The following is a 23,439-nucleotide window of genomic DNA, read 5'->3' on the forward strand; positions in this document are numbered from 1 at the left end:
GCATATATGCAAGCAGCTAGCATAGGTCACTGGTGCCTATGACATATGATATAAGATGCAGATCATGTAGACCCTTTAATTGGCCCCCGCGCGCCTTCAAGCTTAGTACTACTACTCATGCATGCAAGTAGGATCCTTTGGTTGTTTATTGGGCCTAAAGTTGGTTGTTTTCTGATCGCAAAGCATGCTCTACGTACTAATGACTGATCGATGGATCCTGCGAAAACGAAGAATTAATCATGGAAAGAAGAGCGATCAAGATCTCGATTCGATTACATTTAGTACTCCAAAGTATGGTTTGCACAACATGCAAAAAGGGGTGCAGATATATTTAACTCATGTCGGCGAAAGATAGATATATATAGATAGATAGATTGCTCCTTAGCTCTTAATCAACCTGAGATTGCATTGGGCTAGCTCCCTGCGGCTATCTCCTCGAAGCTTCCTTCAGTAAGCAATCCCAAGCTCATCAAAGGGCAAAGGGGCTCAAGCACATGTCTCCACATCATCTCACTTAACAAGGGGTAAAATCACTGCACAAGACAAGCGTAGAACAGATAAAACACAAAGCATATACACATAGTTACATGCATGATTGCAGTGCAGGAAATTACTGAGGCCACTTACTATTCATGGCGCTTCACATGCTGCTGTCTCCCCCTTCCTTGTGATCCAACACGATGCTCTCCGATCCGGAGGTGGCGGTCGTGGTGGCGCTCATGGCATTCACGGCCCAATTAGCCATGGAAGCGTAAGGCAGCACGGGCGCCACGTCAGCGCCCGGGCTACTACTCATGACGACGTTGTTGCTCCGCATGAAGTAGCACCCGGCTGGCGGCGGCGGCGGCGCTATGCCGTCGACGAGCCCCAGCCTCGTCCGGCCGCTGTACATGCCGGCGGCTGCGGTGGCGGACGTTGCGAACTGGCCGGGGCTCGGCATTGCCGCGGAGAGCCTGGGGGCGGCGCCGCCGCTGACGGGCAGCGCGGTGGGGATGCCGCTGACGTCGCCGCAGGCGTAGCGGAGGAGCTCGGCGTGCGCGGCGTCGAGCTCCTTCTGGAGGCGGTGGACCTGGCGCTGGAGCACGGAGATGGCGCCGACGCAGCCGTAGACGGGGTCCTTGACGCGCGCCTCGGCCTCGTAGGCGAGCGAGCTCACGGCGTCCTCGCGCTGGTGAGGGAGCAGCTCGTTGAGCAGCTTGGTCACGTTGCTGGCGCCGAACACCTTGTGCACGTTGGCGAACTTCTGGGGCTCCTCCGGCGGGAAGTAGGGCGCGAACACGCACCCCGGCAGGCACTTGCGACGCAGGAACTTGCACGCCGCGCACGGCGCACCGGCGCCGGGCGTCGTCGCCCCCGACGAGGCCGCCGGGGAGAGGGCGGAGTTGTTGCTGGTGCTCGACGGGGATGCCATTTCCGGGCCGGGCGGGCTACCGTACCTGCAAAAATTGAAAAGATTGTCAGTTTTTTTCGAAGAAATAAATTGTGAATATGCATCTTTTGGTACTAGTTTTAGGGTTAGGGTTTTCTTGGCTGAGGATTGTTCTGGGAAGGCGGAAGGAGGAGAAGATTAGGGTTTTGGAGCTGAAGGAGTTCTGATCTAAGTATATATGTATGCAATCTTTGGGGGAGAAAATGAGGAAATTATGTATGTTCTCCCCTTTTCCTTGGGACAGTGAAACTGTAGAATCCTTATCTGCGGAAATTATCTGACATAGGGACCAGTGGAAATCAGCAGCATGATCATGAATACAAATGGAGTGTGATCCGCTGTGTATTTGTGTGGGTGTGCACGTATGATGATATGGCACGAGAAGCACAAATTTCCAAGAAAAGAAGATGATCTTTGCTCAAATCTCAAGAAGCATGAATGATAAAATAGTACCAAGAGAAGACCAGATGACTGCAAATCAAAGCTTTTGTTTTTTCAAATTTCTCATGCAAGGTGATGTAGCCAGTGGAGACCTGCTCATCCTCACCTCTTTAAGGTCACACAGAGGACAGATCTGATGAAGAAGCAGGCAGAGACTATGTTGAAGGATTTTTAAAATCCCCTTTCTCCTCTCTGCTGCTGCTTCTGCTCTAGCTTGTTTCCTCCATGATATATCCAAAGCTACTATCTGTCTATCTAACAAGCTGCACAATGGAAATAAAAGAGGAGAAAAAAATAGAGGAAAGGACAAACAAAGATATATGCAAGCAATTCTTGTTTCAATTTGTATGTGGATGGAGGAATTGCAGGAGGGGCATATGATCAGGTAGAATAGCCTAACTCTTGTCTCTCTGCAAGCTGTGATCTATGGAGCCATGGAGGAGATAGAGCGCGCTGAGGGAGATATAGAGAGAGAAAGATCAGCTTCTCTCCTCCTCTCCAACAGCAGCAAAGGGAAAGGTGAGGTGTATAGATCGACCACACACTATGAAAAGGCAGGCCAGTTTTGAATGAGGAAGCGAGAGTTGAAGAATATTATGATATTATGGAGGTGTTGCAAAGGGAAAAAAAAGGGCCTGGGGTCAGGCAGGAAGAGAGAGAGAGAGAGAGAGAGAGAGAGTAAAGAGATAAATAAGGACAAACCGAGATTAATGGCAGTACAAGAAAAAGTGTGAGGGTGACATTGCCACTACTCGCAAGAATATCTACCACAGTGCCCCCTCATTTCATCACCTTTCACAAACAGTCCCCCATGGCTGCTGCCCATGGGAGTAGCTCAAGAGGTATAAATGTACGTATAAACTATTCAACCACGCCTACTTAGTATATATAGAGTATAACTGTATAAGACGACGCAACCGTCCGATTCATGGTAAAGTTTGTATGAGAATTTTAAAACCTCGACCAGAATCTTGTCCAAATTGATAATAGGCGGGCGCTACTGCGAGAAAAAGTTAAAAACGATAAATATTTCGATACGGAGGGAGTAACCGATATACGTATTCATGGTTCTCTTAGAAAGCCACATCCTTCCTGAGTGCGTCCGGTTCAGGAGTAATCATGCTCTTTCATGCATGAACTGGCTTAGCTTAATTGAGCTTTGCCTAAGCCGCAGCACAATCATAAAGGAGGCCGGCGATGTAGACTGGCACACCGTGCGGCGATCGATGGCGCGGGCACGGCACAGGGTGCTTGTGCAATGTGGTTTAGCAACTAATTAATCCTTGTCCACGGCTTCCGTCTCATAATTAAAAGCGCCGCCGCAGTATAATTGGCAATCATTAGTGACGAGCTGATATCAGTGCAAGTTATCGGCATGCACTGTCACGCCCAATTATTTATACTAACAACCTAGCTAGCTAGGGGATTAAGTAGATTCTTTGATTAGGGTTAGCCTACTACAGATGTTCTCTGATTATATGATTAATTTTTGGACTCGCGCTACACTAGTGCAGTGTCAACAAATAAAACTAACTTCTTTTATACATGATAACTGGCTCCACTTAAAAGAAATACGTACATGACGTTTTATTTTAGAATGGGCGCAAAAAATATTTACATGCCTTTCGCCACCAAAACATATTCAACTATTTGTATTGTTCATGTGAAAATGACTTTATTAGATGTTTAATGACTTCTCCACGATGCAATGATGGCAACAACTTGAATATTGAGACCATGCATAGTGTCTACAACATGACGGAGAGACTGTATACATGTGCCGAAGCAAATAAACAACGTTTAAGTTCCCACGTCGGATTCACTGGTTCTAACAGTACAGAAAGCAACCATCCAATTGTAGCTACTGCATCAAACTCAAAAAGGATAATTCATGCATCAACCCACCTTTCAGCAATCAGAATTTAAAAAGGTTCAACGACACGCTACATCAAAGTTTGCATCCATTTCTGATCCATATACATACAGTAGGAAGGAGAAATCTCAAGAAAATGTGCTGAAAATAGAGAAATTTGTACTGATCAACAAAGTCCTAAAGAATCAACTGATCCAGACAGGGACATGACCTTCATACAGTTAGTTGATGAAGATATGTTTGATGCTTATGGGTAACAACTCGCAATAGATTACTGTCGATCTGATACTTTGCAGGTCGACGAAACAGGCCCCATAAAATAATTCAAAGTACATGTGGCCCTCAATGATGGCACTGTTACAGCATGATAACTTCGGGTTAGATTTTGTCATCTTTGTCATTTATAGGTACGTAGCTGAAGCTTATATATATAATTAGTATCATCATGATCTACGTACCATGCATATCTCAACACAATGTAATTACAAGTTGCCGCAAAGCTTTCAAAACTAAAAAAGTTGCAAAAAAGCATCCACAGTCCAGTCTGGACAACAATCATGCAGATCACTGAGACCAAGTGACAGTACAGTGTTCACACCCCAGGCAGATCTTTATTTCAAAACAGAAAACAAGGGGAAAAAAGGTGCCATCTTTCAGATGAAAAGAAACAAAACAAGGAATTATTATGGTGTATAATCGATGATCAACTTAATCTTCCGGTTTGAGAACTGTACAGCTACTACAACAACAGTAATAACGACCACTGTAACAACAGTGTCTGACCCAGAACTACATAGATGTTGGTCAATTTAGCTTTCCTAAAGGAAAAGCCAGGTCAATTCGAGTAGTCAACAGAGCAAACATGTAAAAGCTCCTCAAGAAAGAGAGCGAGCTCACGGTCTCCAAGAAGGCAAGAACAGACAAGTATAGGTTCACACACTAAGCTCTCTTTTACAGTACGTGGTAACAGAGGAGCCCTAAGATCATGAGGCAGGCCCCACCTTTAAGTAGCTAGGCCGCCATTAGTTTTATTGGAATCAACATGTACAATGATGCCGCATGACATACATATGCATGGAATGAAAAAAGGGCTCATCAGCTATGGCGTGTAACAACCAAACAAGCAAGATTTGCCATCATCTCATCTCAGGAAGCCATGCATAAAGGTTGTCATGCATGTGGTGTTATTATATAACGCGTGTGCTTTTGCTACGAGTAAAAAGATTGTATTATTTAGAACTCTAGCAGCTGGTTCTGGTGCCATTGCAAGTAGCTCGGACTGTCTGAAGTCTTCATCGTGTTGCCACAGCCCTGCCAAGCTTAGCCCCCAGCCATACCTGCACTACTATGCTAGCTCGGCCTACATCGTGGGTTGGCCGCTGCTGCACCTGGCTTTGCTCCGGACCCTTTGGTCCTGCCAGCACACCAGGCTTGCATCATAATCAGAGGGATGAGTCGTATGGCATTAGGATCTTAATGCAGCCTGGTTTAAATTAAAGATGATGACTGTAAGACCAGTAGAGTTTTTGGGAGAGGACGAAAAGGGGCACATAAAGGAATCTCCGGAATAAAGATAATGTTGAAATAATATTGTGACCTGCAGCAGGAAGGTAGTTGAAGTGCACGCTTACAGTTTACACCTTCATAACCATAACAAACTTAGCAAGGAAGTTAGAAAGTTACAGTTTTTGAGGTGAATTATCAACCAATTAGCCATATTAATTATACTCCGTAAAAAATAGCCATATTATAAAGTTAAAACTAGTTAAAATGAGCATAGCATAGCTAAGAACGCGCATGCCCAATCATTTTGTTGGGGATCGGAGGTGATTTCTTTTCCATGCTTTTGTTGCTACAAAGTTTTTAGGGGAGCAGCGCTGGATCGGAGAAAGGGTGACATAGCTATACACCCGTCGCCACCAACTGAATCTTTGTAGCCATCTAAAGATGATTATTAAGAAAATGCAACTTACAAAAGGCCATAATAAGATCTTCATAAGATCCCGCACAAGAACACGATCTCGTGTGTGCAAGCCACTATCCTAGTACACCAACATTAATTCGATCCTGAAATCCACAGACATCAAATCGTTGGACCTAAGGAAGGGGGCCGAGAAGAGGAGGTAGTAGTAGTACTGGGCTAAGGCCATGTTTAGTTACTCCCAACTCCCAACTTTGACACTATGCAAAAAGAAGATTCCCCATCACATCAAACTTGCGGTACATGCATGGAGTACTAAATGTAGATGAAATTAAAAACTAATTGCACAGTTTTGTTGTACTTTGCGAGACGAATCTTTTGAGCCTAATTAGTCAATATTTGGACAATAATTCACAAATACAAACGAAACGCTACAGTGTGCTACAGTGCTGTAACAGTAATTTGGCACCTCCCAAATTCCCCAACTAAACAAGGCCTAAGCTAGGGCTAGGCTAGTCCCTACCCTTTGTGTCTGGATGCATGCATGGCGGCAGCCTTTCCCCAGGTTCACGACCTAGCATGCCTGTCCTTTTGAGCTGCATCCCCTTGCAACTTGCATCCAAGTGCTAAAACTCATCACGCTCGGCATCGCCAACAAAATCGCAAATCTTTCAGTGGAAACAGCAGCTAGTAGTTGTCTGTAGCTTGCCAGTTATTGCCACAGACCGTAGCCCATGCCATAGCCCATAGGCATGTTTGGGGTGGCTCAGCTTTTTCACGAGCCAGTTCCTTTGAAAAGGATTAGGGCAAGGGACTCCAGCTTTTTTATTATTATAGAACAGAAAAAACTCTTTAATTTTGGAAAAAAGCTATCCATACATGATTTATCAGTTAAATAAAGGCTAAAAAATTCTGGTAGTTTGAACCTTAGGCCTGAACCTTGGGTTGGAACAAAAATACTCCCTTCATTATACAAGTACTCCCTTTGTTCCAAATTATAAGTCATTCCAACTTTCTTGGAGAATCAAAGCATCTCAAATTTGACCAAATTTATACAATAAAGTACTAACGTTCATGATACCAAATAAGTACCATTAGTTCCTTCGTTAAATATATTTTCATAGTATATCTATTCGGTGCCATAAACTTTTATGATCTTCTATATAATTTTGGTCAAACATAAAATGGTTTGACTCTCCAAGAAAGTTGGAACGAGGAACAGAGGTAGTAGCTTTTTCAGAGAGAGGTGGTGCGCATCCATGGAAAAAGTACGAGCAGCTAGCGTGTGTGCACAAGTGAAAGATGATGCATATCTAGCTATGGCTGTGTGGGAAGGAAATATATGGAGCTGAGCTGATGGGTCCTTGTGGTACAGATTCAAGGTTGCACTTGCACTGTTGCAGGGAACAGTCCCTTTGAATTCTGGTCACAAGGGGCGTGCAGGGTGGGGGTGGGGTGGGGTGGTTGTGCACGGGCGTGCATGGAACCGTACCTTTCGCTAGAGAATCCTGTCTGTCTGGCCAGGCCATGCATGGGGCTACCTGACTCTTGTTCAGGGCCATGCACGCATGCTTTCAAACCATCCTCGATCACAAGACATGTTGCAGGTGGTTTTGTTCTGTTAGTGTGGTGCATTATGCAGATAATAGTTGCCAAATATAGCATCACTGACCTTCACCTGCAGAGCTGCACGTTGATTGTCGAAGCATAGTGGGGCGATGGGGATGCTTGATTGGGGCAGGCTGCTGCTGATCCTCCCATGACATGATCATCTGATGCCATCTTGACAAACAGCTTTGGCTGCGTCCCCCTTGTGTGGAGCCGGGGCTATTTACGTCAGTGGAGTAGTTTAAGTGACCTACCACAGAATTCAGAAGTCAGTTTAAGGGTCCAGTAAAACGGTGACAGTTTAAGGGCCCACTGTGTAATTTGTGCACTGCAAAAAATAAGAATAATGCAGTTTTCCTGCTTATATGGAGCCCAACACATCTTCATGTGCCTAAGCAAAAGTGGTTCATGTGATCGTGTAAGATCTGTGTCTTTATCCTTACTTATATTGACCATGCACTACCATCACATAAAGTATGGCAATCATGCTCAACTGTCATCCCTATATTTCGTTTCAGCAAAGCAAATTGGATGTTACATGTCGGTGAAAATGAATTACACACAAGGAAAACTAGTTTCTGTGGCTCATGGTCACCATTAGCACAGTGCGTAAATAACCCCCAAAACCTTGATAGGCACAGATGCATAAATTATTGACTTTTCAATGATCTACTAGCAAGCGGACCCGCAGCCATGTGATTGCTTGCACTTTGGGGCCAGGTGCTATGATTGGCCCATGTAATACTTGGAGGATAAAATAAAGTGAAAGTGAAAGGACATGGCTTTGAAAATTAGAATGTTTGGCAGAATCCGTTAACCAGTACGTACATCCACAGAGATATCATACTCGAAAAGTGTAACCAGGCAAGGTTTCTAGACACATCCAATTGGTTCTCTCATGGAAACATCCTAGAGAAAGATGGTTTGCAGGTAGCCGCGCGGCTGCAGTTGCCAGCATATCTTATCGCAATATATTAAGGGAGATTGATCACGATAGGAGAATCCAGAGAGGAAAGCATATGAGGTTTAGCACTGCTAATTTGCTAAAGTCCCTTGGGTGACTGGAAGGGCACACTACTAGATATTGATTCCGTTAGCTTTCCATCTATATTTCATTCGTCCGTACATGGGCTGTGGGCTAAGATGGAAGCTACTTATGTCCAAAAGTGACATCCGGCCACCTATTTCCTTAGATTTGACATTTTCTATTCGATTTACCTTTTACTTTCCAGGTCTAGTTGAAGTTTTCTGATTATGATTTTAATTATGTCATGAAGTAATGCAGAACAGAGAACCTCCTTTCTTCATACAGTTTTTTAAGTCGTGTAGGCAGAACAGGGCTAGCTTCCCCATGCAATTTTTAAATAAGACACCACAAGGAAAAGCTAATGGATATGTATTTAAAGAAGTCTACTAGACATTCTGCATTTAGTTTCTTTTCTATTTCTAGAAATACTGATAAGTGCTTAGGAAAAGGACCCACCAAGAAAAAGGTCAACGAAAGAAACTTGAAAAGGAAACAGTATGTGGGAATTCAAGCATCAAATACGATGCTTATGGACTTCTTTCTGAAAGAATGAGAATCATTATTAGTGATTGCTTTTTGTGAGGAACATTTCCATAATATTCTGAGCTTTATTATACTGATTGCTGATTGTGACTCGAGCAAGAATTGGTTAGTCTGTGCGATTCAGCAATTAAGAAGAGTACAGATGTTGCGTCAAATTTAACCCACACCAACCTTTAAAATGGGAGTGGTTTCATTTGAACTCAGACCAACACTAGAGCAACTTGATTACTTACGAGCTGGAGTACCATCAATTGGAAATGTACATTATTGCACTTCACAACAAGTTTCCTCGAATGAAATAGCAGGTTGAAATGTAATTCTGACCCCAAACGCCAAGATTCCCTGTATCATAACGAACGCAACACAATTAGCAAAACATAGTTCTGACGAAAGATGTAGATAATCGCAATATAACAGGATCTCTCTAAGTTCCAGACAAATGGAATATTGCGATTAGACACCATTAGTGTGATACTGGGGCCTTTACACTTACCTGTAGTCTGAGATAACTCTTGTTTTTCCTCAAAATTTTGCTCTTAAATTGTTCGGTGGCAGTATGTCATAGTGCTCACAAATTAATTCGATATTATTTGAAAATATATTGCATAAGATGAGATAGTTAAACTAAATTATGTACAGAAAAAAACAATGCTGAATCATCAGTGGAGACATCAAATGTCGAAACATGATTTTGAGACATACTGTACAGAAATACACACGTATTTCAAAGAATAAAGTGAAAACACGTCTCCCTACAATCAGAGTGACTCAAGGTTTGCAAGCTTCAACTTCCTATCAACAGTCAAGTAGTCTTCGACTGCAATGCATGTAGAACGCAGAATATTGGCCAGAAAAGTAGCCATCTCAGTTTCACTTCTATGAATATGATCGTGCCCAGTGAGGTCATTTCCGTGCGCCAATTGTTCTGCCCAAGTGTAGATGTGAGAAGTCAACAACCATAGCTTGTCTGCAACAATGTCCCTGAAATCATCCCAAATGCTGCTGGAGAGAAAGGAAGGCAGGGTGACAGGCAAGTCACTCAGTACATTTCTCGAATTAACAACGAGAAGTGGCATATAGATGCAGCAGCTATCACATAGCAAGCCAACAAACCGTAGCACCTGAAATATTAGAACAAGAAAACCTAAGCATGCTTGTGTTTGCGGGGAAGCAACATGTGACAGTAAGCATCCATCCACAAATCCAACATAGCATCTTGAATAATTACCGTTGAGGGATGAGCTGTAACGCAGCCAATCTCTAATGCATCCAGAAGCCACTGCCTTTTTATACTGTTTTCAACAGAGTTTATAGCTGCAGCAATCTCAACAAGGACACTCCACCAGACACCTGAAATAGCATATTTGTTAGTTTTTCAAAATAATATACGGAATGTCATAGGATGGGCGAGGAATGATAACATAATTGAATGGAAGATTGAGGACTACTACTAAACAACAGCAAATGAATGCAATTACCATCAGCTCTTGCACACAATATCATCGTCTTTATATTACCCAGCTCATGCACCGAACCACAACCAGTCGCGCACAATCTTGCTCTGATGATAATCTTTTTTGCCACGTCAACATGTTCTTCCTCAGTGACTAAAGCAGCATTCCGAACCTGAATGAAAGGTGAAAGCAGCACTGTGAAACTTTACAATAAAGCATAGAAACTAAAACAAACAATTTGCAGAGATATATTCATAAAGACAGATTTATTCTATTGTGAACCTGCAGCATATCACCCAGCCAACTGCTCTGGGCATTGGTAAGACACGTGAGAGCAGCAGACCATTCATCCATGAATTCAGGTTGACCATCATTGTGGAGAGTCAAGAGAGGCAACAAGCATTCAATGCATTTTTTAGTGAATGAGAAACCACCAGATTCTTCAGAAACAACATCCACCAAACACTTGCAAATGCCTTCCCAGAACGACATTCTTATCATGCTTTTCTGTTCACATGAGTAATTCAAGTATGAAGAGGTGGGGGAATACAAGTATTCAGTTAAATCCTCATATAGTTTATCCAATCTTGAATCGGAGAAGAGCTTCATTAGGTGTGACAAATGTTGGAGCAAAATAGACTGCACGTTTATTTCTAATCTTCGGAATCTGAGTATGTCAGTCAGATAATCCAAAAACTGAAGAAGGGGACTAATGTGAGTGGCATGAGCTAGAGAAAAATGTAAGCATTCTTCCCTTAGAAACTTTAGATCTTGCTGATCGGTTGGCTTATAAGGAATCTGCACTTCAACTTTCATGCACCGCCGTACAATAACCCCCCAGTCTGTAGTTGGCAATCGAGGAGCTTTAGAAAGACATCTTAAAACTGTTCCAACTGTACTTACTGGCACCATATCAAAAGGCTGTAGATGGTAAAATAACATAAGTCAGCAGAAACATATTAATGATACTCTTAACTCAACAAAATGACAAGTGAATGATATGACCATAACACAAAATATAAAGTAGTTCGCTAAATTGATGCACAATAAATCATCTTAATTTCACAGCCATAAATTAAAAAAAAACAATGTCTGCACATTATTTTACACAGTTACCGTTTACTTTTTTTTTTCTCGAACACGCAGGAGAGCTGCGTATCATTGTATTAATAGGAGAAGAAAGAGTCATACAGAGACTCACACCCACACAAAATCCACACACACAAACCTACACACACACACCAAAAACAAAAGGGGGACTAAACACCCAGAACAGGAAGAACACTACCAGACCACAAGGAGATCTAACCAGTTAGCCAACCCCTCTGACAGTGAGCAAGGTAAGACCTTTAGCCCCTGGTAAACACCAGTGCTCAGCATCCTCCCTAGCTAGGGTCAAGGCTGTAGCAATGCTGGGAGCAATTCCAGTCTTTGTTTAAATCGACTGGAATAACATATAGACAAATGAGTATGCATTAGCAGATTCTTTGCATCAGTAAAACACCATCCACTTCACCCACTGGCCACTGCAGCAGCAAAGGCATGCAACCACAATCGAGCGTCGGGAAGGGAATTAGAAGATTGCTACGGTGCTTTAAATCACATCCTAATGTGATTCAGTATTTCAAGTTTGAAATTTATGCCTGTGTTAGTAAATTATGATAGATGTTCAAAATCATCTTGTGTCCTCAAATATACAATTTAGCATATAAAACTGCACATCTCAGCTTATATATGTTGAATGATTTGAATCTTTGTTTTGAAATATTTCCCCGCAAAACGAAGATGTACACTGCATTTGACATAAATAAGCTATGCACTTCTGTAACAGATTTACCGCACAGACCTATTGTTAACAAATTGCATGGTAATCTTTAATTAAAATGAGGGTTTAGATCAAACCTTTTCAAGCTTAAGATCATTCAACCAGCGACTTAAGTTCCAAACTAAGCTTTGTTCAGAAAAACTTGAAGCTTGACTGGGATCGCCAGAACTTCTATTAGAACCATTGTCATTGTAAAGAATCAGATTCTTTGACAACCACCTGCTTCTAAGAAATGAAATGGCCCATGCAGCATTATCTTGTATATTCTTATCCTCAGCATCCTTAGCAAGAAGATATATTTCATGGACCATAGATGTTGAAAGAGTCTCACCAATAGGGCTTACCAATAAAGGACCTCTCACCAAAGATGACTCCTGAACACATAACAAATTAGAATTTTTTTACACATAAAAAAATTGAGTATTCAAACAATTATAGAACATAAATGTTAGAATGCGTGGAGGAAAGAGACCTCATGTTTGATTTGCGAAGTCATAAGTTTTGAACACATCCCAGTAAGATCCCCTGCACCTGCACCACAAGCGTTGACTACACCAAACATGCCTCCCAAATGAACAAGGGGAGGAAAAGGATGTGTATATATATGTCTGAGAGTGTCTAGAAGTTTTTTAACAGCACTGAAATCCATAGCATGCAACCCGTCATCTAGTATAAAAGACAGGAGAGATCCAGCACCAATACAGATTGCCATCAATAAATTCTGAAAGAGAATTCCAGATTTATTGAGGTTTAGGAGCTCAGAAGCTAAAGAAGTGTAGCGATTGAACAGTGCATCCAAGTCCTCATTCATCAACTCCACTCTTTGGCAAAATGCCACCACAGAAGGAAGAGCAAGACATGAGCCAATACAAAGTGATACTGAATTCATTTCATCAAATAATGCACAGCTTGAACTGACATTTGGTATCCATGATATCAATATGTCCTTGACTTCAATAACAGTGTCATAAGCTCCAAGTCTATACAGAGCAACAACAGAGTTCCCCAGACCAAGAACAAGTCCAGCAATAGCCCAAGGATCATCATTGAAGCTATCATTATTTTCTTCCATCCCTTCTATGGATTCTATTCCATATATACCAAGTTTTTTGAGAGAATAACATGAGGATGGACATAGCTGAATCAATGAAGAAACCAAAGCATGAAGAATATCTTCAACTGATGCACGCTCATTGAGTTCTGTAGCAGCCGCTACTTCTGCATCAGTAGCATTATGTGCTCTCGTCAAAAGACCTTGGCAAGCATAGCCTAATGCCAGTCCACAAGCTCCTTTTGCAAGACCGCTTTCAGTTTTTGAGATAACCTAAATGCAGAAAAGCAGAAGACATAATGAGAAAGTAAGACAGCTTTCAGTTTTTGAGATAACCTAAATGTGGAAAAGCATAATACATAATGTGAAAGTATGCATTACACACTTTGAATCTGAAAGTATCCTCGAATATCATACCCAACAAGCACAAAATGTAAAAGGAGAAAACTATTTCATAATTCGGATGGGCTTATTATTATTATTATTATTATTCGAATATCACATCCTATTTTTTTTCATAATCCGGATGGGCAGCTCTCCTGCATGTTCGAGAAAAAAAATAACTCGGATGGGCTACACTATGTAAGCATTCAATAAATATGCACAAATTGCATTCAAAAATAAGCTCCCAACCATAGCAAGTTGCAATGTGAAGATCTCAAAAGACATGGACTAGTCCTGCTCCAGCATCCAGCATCGTGAACTTGATTTCACTGGGATGAGGCATGAAGCAACATATAAATAAGCTCCTAATAATCCAGTGAATTTCTGTTATAGTATAACAGTCATCCACACAGGACACTAGGAGAGCAGTCTGATACTACGCACCAACAAAATAGATATTTGTATTCCCATGATCTCCCATTTTACACAATTATGATATGGCACTAGTGAAAATAAAGCACCAAATAGCTAATGCATTGCTATCTAAAAGGAAGAAATGTGTAAGCTCTAAACATATTCAATTATGAGCTGAGAGTGAGATTTCACACCTCAAGAAGCCCATTAATAACCTGAAACCTGCTCTTTTTATCCGTGGGATGAAAACAATTGAATATTAGTCCAAGAGAGAGTGCTGCTGACCACTGCTGGTGCTCATGCTCGTATTGAAACAGCCATTTTAAAAGAAAATCTGATGCAGAAGATATTACCAAATGGGCAGTTGGTGGAACAATCTGGCAATAAGATAAGATGACCACAGATTAAATCAAAATTAGCAAATCATCCATAAACCACTGGAACAACCATAGGAATGCATTTTCTTAAGGGCTAGAGGTGAGACAAGAAAAAAGTACTTGAAATGTCTTCACCAGTAAAAAGACAGGAAATATAAATCAGATGGCAAAAAGATCAAATACATCATACCATATAGTTTGTATAACATATTTGGGAATGACTAAAATTCTAAAATAATAATAAAAGACCTCTTACCAAGCATAGTGCTCCAATGACAAGGGCAATGTTAACAGCAACTCGAGGAGTAGATACTGGAACGTGATCGCACAAAATCTGCAATCACAATTAGGAAAACACAAGGAAACGTAAACATTAGCATTAAGGAAGCGACTTATGGGGACAAAATATTGAAAAGGAGGGCGATAGCAAGGAGATATAAATGTTAGCAAAATCCAGATAGTATACAGAAGATGCATAATCAAGTACCAAAATCATCATGCACGATAAAATATTTGTCCCACGTCACAATCGACACCAACAAAAAATGCTCGTTGTCCACAAACTATCAGTTCTTTAGTAACTACAAGGCACATTATGCACCTCGAAAACTTGCTCCTGTAAAGAAGCTGATACATAATAAATTTGGCAACTTTTGTTTAGATCAAAGCTACATAATAACCTTGGTGATTTTGTTTAGATCAAAGCTACATAAAAAGCACTACTTCTGAAGCAGAACAAACAAACTCAGAAGAGAAAAACTAAGGGATATCCTAAAGGTATAAATATTTACCTTAAATATATCATTAGCAGCTTTTAAAGCTTTGTTTAACTTCGATGGCTCTTTACTGTCAAGCAAAGCAACAACTGCTTGCATCCAATTGGAAACAAATGACTTCCATGAATGCAATGCAAGAAGAGCTACCTCTATGTTTCTTGATATGTACATAGATTCAGCAATTTCTGTAAATGCTTGCTCAAAAGCAGTATGAACTCTAGGCAAACTCTGCAAATGAGATCAGCAAACATGAATAACATGACATGAGAAGGATTCAAGTTTGAGTGGTGAGCAGTGAATATGAAACCCAACATTACAGATTACTAACCTTAGATTTCCCTTCATTAAGTATATCCTTTGGGGTAAAATTAAGAGTTAGAAGAGCAGCACCAGGCAACTGATGATGAGTTGACTTTCCTACTGTTTGAATGCAACAGTCAAACAGGGATTTTAAAGATGAAACTGATGCCAGATTGTAATAAACACTGAGCAGAACAAATTAAGCCTTTCATATATAAAAAGAAGGATAGAACAAGCTAAGTATTTTCTTAGAATTAGAAACATATGAGTTGGACTGAATATCATGCATTCAGCATTTTGGATCTTCAGATAACAAAAGGTAAGTAATTTGAGTTGAACTACATCATTAGCATACCTTTAAACACAGCCTGAGGGAAAACATCCAGTAGCTTCTCAAATTTATGCACTACAACTCTTTTATCAGTGGTCACTCTACGACGGTTTCTGTGTGAACAGGGAAAACATTAGTTATGGGTGTCAGTAAGCACCTGAATTTAGAAGATAACATACTAACATGTGTTCAAATTTGACAATCTCATCTTGAAGGTTCTCCATGGAGTTGAGAACTGTCAGATTATCTTCATTAGTAAAGAATTCATAGTTTCGTTTCCAGAAATCAGGAATAGCATCTTGAACAAGTGAGACCTGTAAAGCACTCATTGTTAAAAAAAACTTACAGACCTTTGAAACAGGATTCCTAACCAAAAAGAGGAAGATAAGCACACATGGAACAAAAAATCGTAGCATAACCTTATAGTGAGACAAGGAGTGAAAAGCAGCTCCTCTTGCTTTAACCCAGAGAGATTCGGAATTATTTTTCTTGGATGTTCCAATGCTCCACAATATTCCTATCAGGTTTTTAGATATTCCAGAATACACCTCAGCATCCATCGCTCCGCATCTCAACAGGACACACAAACTGCAAAAGAACAAGAAAATATAGTGAGAGTAAGAAGCATGTATCAGCACACACCTGTACATTGGCGATACCAGTCTACCAGACCAGGCACATCTTAGAATTGAGTTAAATATTTGTCTGCAGTCTTACCTGTGAGCAACAGCAGGCTCAACGGAATAATCAAGCAGCTCCTTTGATATAACTTTCCAGGCCGTATAGAAATCTGATATACAGATGAGGAGCTGATTTCAGATGTGAGGTGCAGCAAATATGACTTCTTATACAAAATACCTCACTAGTTTTCAGAACACGGCTTGTTGTAACAACATTGTAATTTATACGCGCAATAACTTATTGATTGTTGGAACATTGTCCAGAAACTAAGTAATGAGCTGAAGCTGATGGAAAGTCAGAAATTTAGACTTACCGACTACATCAGCTTCACAGAGATATGAGAGACTCTCAAGACCAAGAGCTTGAACCACAGAATCATGACTCTCGATGCAAAACTATAAGGTATTTGTACTACATGTTAGAAAGCAGACCAAGTACACAAAATAGATGAATAGTTGTAAGAAAAAAAAACTAGAAAATACTCACTGATACAGATAATATTAAATCAACACCTCTATCTGGGTTGTGCTTGCAAACATCACGTATTGATGAGGCAATACTCATGGAAATCTCTCTGTCAGAGACGAAATTGGAAATATTTTCAGGATCCAGAATTGCCTAAATTAGAAGCCAAAATTAGTAGCAATCTTATTACATCAATCTAGAAAAAAATCACAAACTGTCAAATATGCCAATGGCATGAGGGTCTGTGGCTCACATCTTACTAACACATTCGGGGATTGCAAAATTTTTCAATGGCAGGTAAGGAATACATCATATTTCAAAATCAAGGAACACAAAGGCGCAATTTACCAATCTTGCTAGTCACGAATTGTTCGGAACAAACATTTTAATAGTTTAATAAAGTCATGTTTTTGTAACATCACCTTAGGTTTTCTATGCCACATGCAATGTATGAAAGCTCACCATGATAAAATAAGATTTCAATATCCAGTTGAAATAGCATTCTTACTTGTAAGTTTGGAAATGCCCAATCAGTGACAACCCATATTTTGCAGAGTAATCGTACAGCTATAGCATATAGAACCCTGCAGAAAAATCATGTACTGTAAGAAAAGCACAAGAAAGTAATTACATATTTTTCCCTTATATGCAATAAAGAAAGGAAAGGGTCTGCAGTCATTAAAACTGATAAATATGGCTAAATGTGAAGATCAGAACTCAATCCATTAATGCAACATCCATAAGCTAAAAATTATTCAACCAAATAAAGAATGCATACACAATAAAACACAGCAATCAGGACAGACCTGCAAGCTAGATGTTCAAAACAAACAAACATGTCAAAATGAGGCTTATTTATGTTAAATATTAAAGTAATTGCTAAGATAAGAAATGATATGCTTCCATTGCTTTCATCACCAGTAAGTTAAAAATACTAACGAGATTGAATATAAGATGTGTGATTCTCTGATAATTTGGACAAGGTTCCAGAAATGGAGACATCCTAAAGGTAGAAGCTAAGCAAGCACATAAGCAACACGAGAGCTCGTGATCCTCTAGTGATGTTGGGTTAAAGACTCGTAAAACTAAGTTTTGTATCTTATATAGATAGTTTTCAATACTTAAAATCCTTAGGTTCTAAAATTTAAGCATTGCATGAAATTTTCTATTTATGTGATGGAAACGCAGGCGTAATCTTTTTTGTCCCATAAAATATATAGTATGTAACCTGCACCAATGTATGATGGCTTGTGTTTGTTCTTAAATTTTCTGAAAATTGTCCATGTCATGTGTTTGGCTGCTAATGCCTGAATGCTGAATTCTGTTTTTCTTTCCCCAGATCATAAAGAACAAGATTGCTTCCATTCGTGTTCAGAGATAAAAGTAAAAAATGAAACCAAAGACCAGGCGGTCCATATGTGTCAGTACAAGGCGAATAAGCTCATTAGGACAAACAAACAAGAAAAAATAAAAAAGAAACTGAAGTTGGGGCTCACTTGTGATTAATGCATTTAACTTACGGATTTGTGTCCCTTTTAAGCATTGGTGATATCCATTGCAGAGCGAGTGGAAGCAAAAAACCATGTATAGCAAGTGATGGCAATGACTCTATCAAACTGAGCTGCAAATCATATGTCAAAAATACATATATCAAATATTCTACTCTTTTTACGATTCGAAATCATGTATGTATTGCTTTACAGTTAAGGTAAGAAAAGAAATGTGGTACCCTCCAAAATCAAAACGACTTTAGCACTTCAACATTAATGTAAATCTATATTAGAATTGAATGTACCCAATTACCCATGTTTATGCGAAGTACCAAAATTTAAATCACCATCCCATCTTCTAATCACTGCGGTAACTTTGCACAGATCTCAACACATTTCAGCTTTAGGAATCACATGTGCATGTGCACAAGTATTTTTGGAGTTTCTTAACTCTAACTCCTAAAAATAAGTGACCATGACCCCTTCTGCAAAGTGCAAACTGCTATATATTGTCATTACAAACGTGGATTCTCAATTCAAAGGCCTCGGTTTGGAGACTGAAAATCTATTTGAAACTAGTGAGGATTTAACATTTTATTAGAAGCCCAGTGAACTTTAATTCCTCATCATGTGCATTCAAATATGAAAGGAACATGGACTTGTAGTACTCACCAAGATCTCTGTTGAAAAATTTTTGTTACTGCATAGAATCTTGCTATAGAAGAGGATAACTACAAACAATGGCATACCCAATCTTGGGTCTGATGCACCAAGCACGGCCAAAGACTCTGCAGCAGAAGTACCAAGTTTTGGATGCATTACCAAAACGCATGCTACAGAGCTTATCAGAGATGATATTGCTACTGCAAGTAATTATATGGAGCAACAGGTTAGAGGATCAAATAAAGATAAATATAGAGGGAGCATAAAAAAGGCACAAGTAAACTCCTCAACCTGAAGATGTCTTTTTTGAAGACAAACCATCCAATGTAAGCTTTTCTCTGCGAAGGACTGCCAGATAGTCATTTAGTTGATGAGTCCAATATCTTGCTTCCAGACATTTCGGACCAGAATCAGGTGAAACCTTGATAGCTGTGTGCTTCATAAAAATGAAGCCTGCTGAAGATGGCTGCGGGTGGGATCATGAGAAGCAGAAATTGGACAAACTTATATGAGTACATAGAATACAAGAAATATAAAGCAGGATTTCTAGAGATGGAAGTGGAGTGGATATCGAGCAAGCACGATAAACCTACATGTCTTTTTAAGGGAAAACAGCATGAGAAATTCCTACCCTATTCCAGATATGGACACATGCATAGAATATGTGTGAACACAGACTCAAAATAGAAACAAATAGAGATGAATAAATCAATAGTAACATTGAAAAAAATATGAACCTTTACCAATATGAAGCAAAACAACAGAATATGATGCTTCATACTCAAATTGTGAAGTTTAACAGTCACAATTCATTTCTTCAACAAATAGATAAAACAAGGCGGAACTATAACAGGACAGAGAGGGGGGAAAAAAACTAAGGATCAAAAGATCACCTGAGACCATATATGATGCAGAAGTTTAGGAAGAATAAGTGCAGGTTTGCTTATGTGGTAATCCGTTGAAATATCTTGTTGCTCTGATGAATGAGAGGCAGGCAAGTCTAAAATGAGCGAGCTGAACCTTGACAGAACATGATATACCACTGCTTTCACAGATTTAGATGGAGAAATTCCAAGGTTGATTACTGCCATAACACAGAGAAGCTCCTCACTGAGGCCGTGTGTTTGTTCTTTCCGTTCAAGCACTGCAGCCATACACATATGACATATGAAACTTTTCGATGATAACACACAATGTATCTTATGTCAATGGTAACCAAAGGAATATTAGATTGACTCTAAGCTCCCTCCAAAAAAGGATTGAGATAAGTACAGCATGACTTTCTCTGTTTTCAAATATGCCCAGCATTTCTAAATGTAAATGGCCATGGTATGTTTGCCATAAAAAATCTGAAAATTTTCCGCTAACAACTTAAATAATTATATTTTCTCTCTAGAGTGATTTTTGTTTCACTTATCATATTTGTGTACAGCAAATTTGATTTTTTTTTGGGGGCCCACATGGAACACGTACACGAAAACATGAGATGGAAAAATATTTGAATGATGCGGTTTAGAGTTTTACTCCAAATATAGATAGATAGCACCCTAAAATGATGATTCTCTATTCAGGCCATATTAAAATGGTACCAGTGTTTTTGACACAAGTACTTTGTATGCTGCAAACCTCTCCATGAGGACTAATGCATTAAAAAAACGCAAAGCACTTTGCAATTCTCATCAAAATTAGAGCAGAGGAAGATGATACCCATTCCGTACTTCCAAATTCACTTATGGCTCTAACAAAGGTTTATAATATGAAACACAGTAACTTAAGGAAATTGGAAAACAATAAGAACCAAGTTCCTAGTGCCTCCAACAACAGGAATTGAAAATTTAGGGGGAGGAGGAGGGATTATAAACATTTAGGAATGTACCGTTTTCATATTTCCATTCAATCAAAAAGGCCAGAAGTTTCAAGCCAGCTAGCTGTTCGTGTTCAAACTCCAGCCCACTGAGAGAGTAAGAAAGAGAACTAAGAACAACAGAAATCTCAGGTAGATAGCATAATCCAAGGTCCTTTTGCACCGAGAATAAATGTTTCGATAGCCCAAGAAGTGAAGAAGTGATTCCCAGAAATTTTTTATGAAATGAACATTGTGTTAGGAGTGCTTCCATCAATGTTGCACTACTTGCTTGAACATCATATGTTGGCTGTTAAAAGAAGAAAGCCATCAGTATATTATATCTGCATTACCCATGCACAACAACCATATAAGCATTTGAATTAAAGTAATTGCAAGAAAACAAAGCAGCGATTAGCTGCACCTCATCAAAGAGTAAAAAATAAAACATGAAAGAAGTCCACATTTCAAGTCAACCTCATCACTGAGTATTAACACATAGAAGTTCATGTGTCAAATAAATCTTAGTGTTTTCACCAAAGAGACATTCAGAAGTACAAGAAAACCCATTGCTGACAGTTAACACGTCACAGGTTTCATGAACAGATAAACTATATGCTGGGTACTACTACAACAAGGAATCTGCGCATAAAAAAATACAGAACAGTCCAAACTGCAAAGAAACAATGTAATGTAATGGCGCCATTCAGGAGTATATACACCAAAATTCCCAAAATTTCAGAAAATATTTCACACATAATCTAATTTTTATGATACATTCTCGATTCATACATCAGCATACAATAAGTCAAGTAGAGCATTATACTGACAGGTATATATGTCAGTAGCATGCATCAAGTATAAACAGACCCTGACAAAATGGATAAGTCCATTGGCCGGATGCCACAACAGTAGTAATTTTTCATCAAGTGATAAACACTCCACTAATGATCATCCCCGGTCCATTTAAACAGCTCTAGGCACCAGCAGGTAACATGTCTACTATTATGAGCAGAATTGCAGAAAACAAACTTTACAGTGTTAACAAGAAGCACAACCTAGTATAGATGCCATTTGAAGATCTCGCTGGCTGATTTGCAGATATTGGCCACTACAACATTTCATTGTACAAATTAAGCAAAAGGCAGAGAGTAGTACCATGTGAGCATTAGCCAACTTCCTCAACAACACCACATAAGCATCAACCAAGCACTCCGCAGAACAAAGCCAGAGCTGCATTTCCTGAAGAAAATTAAGCGTTAGTAACGAATCACCAAAAGTAGGTACTTCTATTGAGAATGCATAACACAAACATAATACACTTCCATATGACATGTAAGCTTCTCAAGCCTCCAAGGAGTTTCGTACACTCTTTATGTTAGCTACAACTAATCTGGACTGGACTATAACATGGAATTATTGACAATGCCATCGCTACATGATGAAATGTGCAACACAAGTCCACAACTGTCATCAGGACTGCTGGAACACAACACAATACACCTGGTCAAGCTCCGGTTTGCATGATCGATCACAGCATTGCCAACTATTGAGCATCACTGACTCAGAGAACTGATATCATCCTAACGAGTATGACGCCGCAACATGTACCTGATCATCCCCGCGCCCGAAATGCAGCATGCCCTCTTCGAGCAACTTCAGCACTGAGATCGCGACACCAGCCTTCCCCGCTGCCGCGGCCGCTGCTGTCAATGCGCCGATCAAATCCCTCGCGAATGCGGCGTCCCCCTTCCTCACCACAGAGAACATCACGAACGGCCTCAGGAACCCTACAGTCCCATCCAGCCCCTCGGCAACCATCCTGGCCGCCTGCCGCGCCAGCTCCGCGCGCGCGCCGTCCGCCCCCGACGCTAGCGCCTGGACGAATGGGTGGTCGTGGGGCGGGAAGCGGGAGCCGGAGCGGAGGGCGCAGGCCGCGAGCGCGGAGACGGCCTTGACGAGGCAGGAGGTGAGCCGGGGCGAGGGGGAGGCCGCGAGGGGCGCGAGGAGGAGCGGGAGGGCGAGGCCTGGGGGCAGGAGGTCGGGGCGGGAGGCGGCGAGGCGGGCGACGGAGGCCGCGGCGTGCGCGGCGACGGCGGGGTGGGGCGAGGCGAGCAGCGCGGAGGCGGCGTCGTGGGCGGCCTCGGGGAGGGGCGCAGGGAGGGAGAGGAGGTGGCGGAAGACGGCCGCAACCGCGTGGCGTTGCAGCGTGGGGTCCGGGACCCGGGTGCGGTCGACGAGGCGGGAGAGCGCCGCCGCGCTGGAGGCGGCGGAGGAGGCCATGGTGGTGCGGTGGCCGGAGACGGGGAAGTAGTCACTGAAGAGAGCAGAGAATTAGCTTGGGGGTTGGTTTGTGTAGCGTTGCGGGCCTGTTGTCTTGATGGCCAGCGTGCATATTGGGACCCTCCGGCCCATATACCTCTAGCTCATCAGTAGTATTGTATCTGGGCCAGGCCAGTTCCATCCAGCCCATGTGCACATGACATGGAGCTTCTATGTTCTACGATTTCTATGCAATTCTAAGATTCAAAATTTGTTCAAAA

The 23,439-nt window shown here is 41.0% G+C and overlaps 2 protein-coding genes across 3 annotated transcripts; both read right to left on the minus strand.

Annotated features, from left to right (window-relative positions):
- Positions 1–213: 213 nt before the first annotated feature.
- Positions 214–2,516, minus strand: LOC101761379 (LOB domain-containing protein 4). Its single transcript, XM_004968278.4, has 3 exons — positions 1,977–2,516; positions 628–1,436; positions 214–533 (listed from the first exon to the last, which is right to left on the minus strand). Exon 2 carries the CDS (start codon positions 1,409–1,411, stop codon positions 641–643), a length of 771 nt encoding a protein of 256 aa, XP_004968335.1. The 5' UTR covers positions 1,412–1,436; positions 1,977–2,516; the 3' UTR covers positions 214–533; positions 628–640.
- Positions 2,517–9,421: 6,905 nt separating this feature from the next.
- Positions 9,422–23,244, minus strand: LOC101761773 (protein RST1). Of its 2 annotated transcripts, none has more exons than XM_004968279.2 (24): positions 22,508–23,244; positions 22,055–22,138; positions 20,930–21,206; positions 19,947–20,197; positions 19,345–19,519; positions 19,063–19,253; positions 18,421–18,521; positions 17,409–17,484; positions 16,922–17,053; positions 16,749–16,830; positions 16,472–16,544; positions 16,174–16,342; positions 15,938–16,068; positions 15,779–15,867; positions 15,452–15,540; positions 15,139–15,351; positions 14,604–14,681; positions 14,165–14,347; positions 12,594–13,445; positions 12,199–12,495; positions 10,579–11,217; positions 10,321–10,468; positions 10,071–10,192; positions 9,422–9,963 (listed from the first exon to the last, which is right to left on the minus strand). In XM_004968279.2, exons 1-24 carry the CDS (start codon positions 23,177–23,179, stop codon positions 9,601–9,603), a joined length of 5,487 nt encoding a protein of 1,828 aa, XP_004968336.1. In that variant the 5' UTR covers positions 23,180–23,244; the 3' UTR covers positions 9,422–9,600. The 2 variants fall into 2 exon arrangements, with proteins under 2 accessions (XP_004968336.1, XP_022682643.1); XM_022826908.1 differs by having other exon boundaries at positions 15,452–15,543.
- Between the last annotated feature and the right edge of the window lie 195 nt (positions 23,245–23,439).

The sequence above is a fragment of the Setaria italica genome, chromosome V (assembly GCF_000263155.2).
Source record: "Setaria italica strain Yugu1 chromosome V, Setaria_italica_v2.0, whole genome shotgun sequence".
Classification (NCBI taxonomy): Eukaryota; Viridiplantae; Streptophyta; class Magnoliopsida; order Poales; family Poaceae; genus Setaria; species Setaria italica.

Excerpts from the sequence above, each read along its gene's own strand:
- LOC101761379 (XM_004968278.4), bottom strand. The coding sequence starts at position 1,411 with ATGGCATCCCCGTCGAGCACCAGCAACAACTCCGCCCTCTCCCCGGCG.
- LOC101761773 (XM_022826908.1), bottom strand. The coding sequence starts at position 23,179 with ATGGCCTCCTCCGCCGCCTCCAGCGCGGCGGCGCTCTCCCGCCTCGTC. Across the intron at positions 12,496-12,593 it reads CTTCGCAAATCAAACATGAG|GAGTCATCTTTGGTGAGAGG; the intron begins GTCTCTTTCCTC and ends TTATGTGTTCAG. Across the intron at positions 9,964-10,070 it reads TTACAGCTCATCCCTCAACG|GTGCTACGGTTTGTTGGCTT; the intron begins GTAATTATTCAA and ends CTAATATTTCAG.